This window comes from Carassius auratus, chromosome 18, assembly GCF_003368295.1.
Source record: "Carassius auratus strain Wakin chromosome 18, ASM336829v1, whole genome shotgun sequence".
Lineage (NCBI taxonomy): Eukaryota > Metazoa > Chordata > Actinopteri > Cypriniformes > Cyprinidae > Carassius > Carassius auratus.
This window is the reverse complement of record NC_039260.1, coordinates 14680968-14687089: the sequence shown is the minus strand read 5'-3', so window position 1 is coordinate 14687089 and position 6122 is coordinate 14680968. Positions and strand designations below refer to the sequence as shown.

At 35.3% G+C, this 6122-nt stretch overlaps 1 protein-coding gene across 1 annotated transcript; it reads right to left on the bottom strand.

Annotated features, from left to right (window-relative positions):
- Window positions 1–2547: 2547 nt before the first annotated feature.
- Window positions 2548–5836, bottom strand: LOC113118534 (extracellular calcium-sensing receptor-like). The gene is made up of 6 exons (XM_026287775.1): window positions 5616–5836; window positions 5137–5428; window positions 4131–4919; window positions 3823–4050; window positions 3602–3725; window positions 2548–3469 (listed from the first exon to the last, which is right to left on the bottom strand). The coding sequence occupies exons 1-6, from the start codon at window positions 5834–5836 to the stop codon at window positions 2559–2561; spliced, it is 2565 nt and encodes an 854-aa protein (XP_026143560.1). The 3' UTR covers window positions 2548–2558.
- Between the last annotated feature and the right edge of the window lie 286 nt (window positions 5837–6122).

Below are 6122 nucleotides of genomic sequence, written 5' to 3'. Positions count from 1 at the left end.
TCATTCATATTCAGTCACGTCAGCAGCGGTTTATTTGTGTTCACATAGACTCACTGAACATCGTCAATAAGGATTTATAGACCAAAGATGCATATCCGCAGAGATATATGGATATATTTACTGATGTTTACTTCATATTTCTTCAGACAGAATCATCATTTCTATTCATTTTCCATTGATTTATGCGATCTGATGATAAATAGCCTCTCCCAGTGCCGTCTCTGTGTGTTTGCTTCCGTGTACTCGAGCTGTGACCCAGAAAGACTCTGATTGGACCTTCGGCTTGTCAATCTGACAGTCCCAAAACCGGACAGCGTTAGGTCGTGTCACATGGTTCGTGAATAGTTCCTGGTTCATATCTGCTCACAACAACACTGAAACACCTCTGTATACACGAAATATCCGAATAATAAACCCGTGATTACGATAGTAAAGCTTGATATGAGATTTTCTTGAGATCTGGGCCGTTTTTATAAAAAAAATCGAAAATGTACATCGGAAATGCTAACTTGTGCAGCGATGAAAAAGGCTACAAATAACATATTTTTACAACAGTAAACGACCAAATACCACCCCTGATCGCTAAAGGAAGTTATTATAAACACTCGATCGGGGTTTAAAGTGAGTTTTGAGTAAAAGTGTACTAATAATTTCATAAATTGTCTGATGTAGCTTGATGCTAACGTTAGCTCCAGTGCTACTAATAGTAGGTGCATTTCTTCTTCATAATGCATTTTTGTCTCAATAATTCACGTACGGTCGTAAGAAAATGTTTGGTTGTATTTTTATAGTAAGACTTTTGATAAATAAGGGCTAAATGCAAGCAAGAGACTGAAGTGAGATCGCTGCTTTGTGTCTTTTTAAAGCCTGAAAAACCACAATAAAGGCTAATAAAGGTGGAATAAAAACAAAAGAATAATGATAAAAGAATAATCTGGATAATGTGTCATACCCGGCGGAGGTGTGAAAGACTTGTTTGGTGAGAACAATATAATGAATCGGGCAGTTTTCACAGCTAAACACACATACAAAATACACAGGAGAGTTTACATGTGAGATCTTACAGAGATGACAAGGGCCATAAATCAATCTGATTAGCCTTCTCTAAAAACACACATGACATGGCCTTAGAAAATATTTAATAAAATTCACAGTTTTACAGATTCGATTATGAAATTTTTAATGAAGTTTTGGAAGACTTGTGGCCTTAGCTACACTGTGTTTTCAAACTCATATCCTACATCAACAATTTTTAAAATACATTTAAAAAATATGTTTTTAATATTTTTATTTTTGAGCTTATATATCTCTATTATCATAGCACTCTGAGTGATTCTGATTCCTGAACAGTAAACTTTAAAGTGTCAGCTTTGTGAAAAAAGGTTGATTATGTATCTAGTCAGAAAGAATCATGAGCAGAAACCTTTTTATTTTGGGTATGTCATTTCTGTCTCCATACCCAAGGGGTTAATATGCTGGTGTTTTGATATATGTTTTGAAAAAAAAAAAAATAATAAATAAATAAATAAATAAATGCTGTAAGGTTATTATTATATGGTATGATATTTATTTTAGGCTGTTTAAACAAAAAACAAAACAAAAAAGAAGAATGAAAAGTGAGATTCAGCAGCAACTAAGCCAGTTTTGATGTCACCCACTTTAGAAACCACTGCAATAGAGGATTTTTGGTCAAAAATATTTTGCTACAAGCCTTGGATATGAGTAATTATTTCATTATTGAAAATTAATTTGTTAAATTATACAGGCTTACAAGTACATAAGTTACATATAAATTAATGCATTTACTGGAACAAACAAAACTATACAGCATATGCAGCATGAAATTTAAATGAATCACTAATGTCTGCCAGTTTTATAGAAATTTAGTAGTTTATTAACAGGTTACATCTGCATGCATGCTAATAAATATCCATACAAAGGTCAGGAAGTGATTACTACATTTTAGGAAAGTCATTGTCTGATATGGGGGAATTGTTTTTACAAATTGAATCCCAGATTTTTTTTTTTTTTTTTTTTTATGTTGCTGAAATTATAATACAGTCAAAATAAATTAGTATGTACTTAATATTAGCATATGTATGAGGCTCAGTGTTTCACCTGCTTCTATAAATTTATAGCATATACATGATCTCTAAACGTTTAACCTATTAATTACTTTAGAACTCATTTAAAACAATGTGCATTCTATAAAGTGCTATACAAATAAAGGTAATAATCTTTTAAATGTATGCATGTCTATACTATTTACTGTTAAAACAACAGTTATGTAGAAAATCTAGAAAACTAAAGATATAAATTCAATACATTAAAAAGTAACTTCCATTTGTTGTTAACTGCAAAAAGTCAATATCATTTCTTATTAGAAAGTACATAATGCAGGTCCAGAATATGGCTGTGATGGAGATGGTCACTGAGAGTCCACTGTGTCTAGTGCTGACCCGGCCTACACTGCAGAGCCTGCCACAGCCTGTGGGAGAAATGCATTTGATAGAGCTGGCTATGTTGGCTTTTAATCAGTTATATGATTAACTCTTGTTTCAAAGAGCTGTAGAAGATTTCCCCATCATTTGTTTCTTTGTGTTTTTCTCTGGTTTTAGCAAAATTATGTAACATTTTGGGGCAAATATGCAAAATAGTAAACCAAAACTTGAAACTAAAATGGCAAATATCTCCACAGCTACAGTAAATTTTCCAGGAGAACTGACATAAGCTGGGATAAATGTGAGCCAGACAGCACAGAATATGAGCATGCTGAATGTGATGAACTTGGCCTCATTGAAGTTATCAGGGAGCTTCCGAGCAAGAAAAGCTAAAACAAAACACAAGCTTGATAGCAGGCCAGTATAACACAGAACAGTCCAGAAACCAAGAGCTGAACCTACATTACATTCTAGAATTATTTTTTCTCTATAATAGCTTAAATTCATATATGGGAAAGGAGGGGATATTGTTAACCAAAGCACACAGACAATCACCTGTATTAATGTTAAGGAAACAACACTGAGTCGCTGCTGTGCAGGCCCAAACCATTTCATGACATCACTTCCTGGAAGCGTAGCTCTGAAGGCCATTAAAACTACCAATGTTTTCCCCAGAACACAGGAGATACAAAGGACAAAAGTGATCCCAAATGCTGTGTGACGCAACATACAGGACAGCTCAGTGGGCCGGCCAATGAAAGTTAGTGAACAGAGAAAACACAGTGAGAGTGAGAAGAGCAACAGGAAGCTCAGCTCTGAGTTGTTGGCTCTTACAATAGGTGTTTCTTTATGGAGATAAAACAGAAAAGATACCATTGCTGTTAATAATACGCCAATGAAGGAGAAAATGCAAAGCACCATCCCCATGATTTCTGTATAGGAAAGGAATTCAACCACTTTTAATACACATCTGTCTCTGCTTTCATTCGACCAGTACTCCAAATCACAAGGAAAGCAGTCACTAGAATCTGTGAAGGAATTTCAAGAAAATATTGTTTAAATGGAAAATGCATCATAAAGTTACATGACCAATGGACAGTATTACGCTCCACTTTGTCATACTTTAATTAAAGAAAGTTACCCAGCATGTGCTAATTTACCTGTGCTATTACTGATTTCTCCTTCTGCACATGGAGTACAGTCATAACAGCAAACAGGCCGACCTTTCTGCACAGTCTTTCTAGTTCCAGTGGGGCAGCTTTCACTGCACACGGACCCAGGCAACTGTAGCAAAATTTTCTTTCAATAAGTTGCCCAAATAATGGTTTGATTTGTTAAATTAATTGCTTGTTTTCATGAAATAATTATATGATTGATGTACCTGTGCTCTCTTCCCTGCCCATAGTATGTGTTCCTGATTAACTTGAAGACGTTGCTCTAAAGGCAGTGAGCTGTCATAGACACCCACATTCTCGAACTGTAATCTTCCATCCTCAGCAGGCTGCCAGTTCACCAGGTCATATATTGCCACTGGATCACCACTTGCATCAAAAAATATATTCTCACCTGTTTTCATAGTGAAGCTCACATCTCTCATATATTGCAATACCTCAAAGGAAAGGCCAGAAACATCATTCATTTTAGTACGATTTTTCTAAGATTTTTCTAAAATATTTTTTATGCTCTTACTTTTTTTGGTGTGGGCAGCTCTCCTTTGCTGTTGTTGGTGGATGATTTAAAGTCTTTTAAAACATTATGCAGTGTGTGTGCAACAGCATACACTGCAGTGTAAGCTTTATGTTCTATTCGTAGCTCAGATACATCAGTATATTCATTTTGCAGCTCTGCCAGTTTCTCTGAGCCAGTACAGGCATTACTACCACTGGATCTGAAAGAACACTGAAAAGCTGTTTCCCAGAATTCCTTTAAAAGTTCATTTTTTTGTTCTTGATTAGGGTTCACATTCACTAGGAACTCTCGCAGACCCAGAAGCTTGGCATTTACTACAGCAAAGCCCACAGCTCCAGAAAGGAAACTGTATTCCTTGGTTTCTGCAAGATTTCGAGATGTTATCCAGGATTCACTGCCAACCCACTGCAGCCCTGTGATGTTTTGTTCTGCAATTACTTTCACAAGGGGGGCAAAATCTCCAAATGAGATAAAAGCCACCACAACCCTGGCTGTGCCCTTTTTAATCACTTCCAGTGTCTTCAGAAACTGCTCTGGTGGATCAGTTCTTAATACAGCTTCTGAATATTCAATGCAAATACCTTCTTGTTTTGCAGCCTCTTCAAATGCTGCTATCCCATTATTACCATAGTCACTGCGACTCCTGACCGTCCCAACCCAGGTCCAGCCAAAATACTTGACAAGCTGTGCCAGCGCTCTGCTTTGGTAATAATCACTGGGTATTGTTCTAAAGAAGGATGGATATATTTTCCTGTTACTCAGGCACGTGCATGTGGCAAAATGACTGATCTGTAATTTAAAGAAAAAGACTACATTAACCATATCTTTTTTAGATCCTTGTTTATGCACTATAAATCATCATTATGCAGATAACGTGTGTGTGTGTGTGTGTGTGTGTGTACACACACTGCTAAAAAATAACCAATATTAAACACTGATTTCTATATTTACACTTATTTTATATTTACATTTGTCATGCTTAATCAGTATAAGCAAGAGTTCTTACAACAGGTATGTTGAATGCCCCAACCACAGTAGCCAAAGCTATGGTAGGAGAAGATGTCGACTCTCCAACAATGGCCTGGACAGCTGGTGATCGAGAGCAGGATATATCACTCAAAATATTTTCATAACCATTCATCAAAGACATGCCTGAGAGGATAGCCAATGCTATAGAGTTACAGGCATCGTATATTTTATAACCCAAAGAAACTCCAGGCAAAAGCTGTGTGCTGTTATTTATCTCCTCAATGGCAAAAATAAATGTCTGAGCAAATTTAAATTCACGCAAGTTTAACCTGTGAACATAAAAAAATAATTGGTTTTGTAAAATGACAAATATTTATAAGTCATGTTATTTTTTTATTAATTATATATATACATATATATATATATATATATATATATATATATATATATATATATATATATATATATATATATATATATATATATATATATATATATATATAACATCATACAGACCTGAGGCATGTTGTTGGCTCTGGTTTGGAAGTGAAAGGGTGCATCTTTAGCAGAGCACTTCTGTGAATTGAGAAAATTGCTCCAATGTTGATGTCTCTTTCTGCAGAAAGTACAGGAAATGCAGAGTGACCAAGCAGACTGCAGAGTTGTGCTGAAGCTGGCACAAAGACACCATGCACCACCACCAGCAGTAGAAGCAGTGACACAGTGCTCTTTGCCATACCAGTAGTATGTATGAGGGACAGGAACCTCTGAGACAGAAATGGAGAAGTGCTGCATTTTATCATACCTTAAAATACCCTGTGGGATTGGCATATTTAACCATTTACATGTTTCATTATGGAGGAAAACAGCATTTGAGGGAAAATTTTAATTTTAGTTTACAGTTTATTTGTGCTCTTGTTTTCTTATATTGTTTTGGTTTTATTTACTTGTATTTGTATCTTGTTCTAAAAAAAAGAATATCATTTTCTGAAATAAATAGTATGTTATTATTATGTTATTTGA

Coding starts and splice junctions, on each gene's coding strand:
- LOC113118534 (XM_026287775.1), bottom strand. CDS start 5,836: ATGGCAAAGAGCACTGTGTCACTGCTTCTACTGCTGGTGGTGGTGCAT. Junction 5,429..5,615: donor GAGCCAACAACATGCCTCAG/GTCTGTATGATG, acceptor TTATGTTCACAG/GTTAAACTTGCGTGAATTTA. Junction 4,051..4,130: donor AGCTGCCCACACCAAAAAAA/GTAAGAGCATAA, acceptor CTTTCCTTTGAG/GTATTGCAATATATGAGAGA.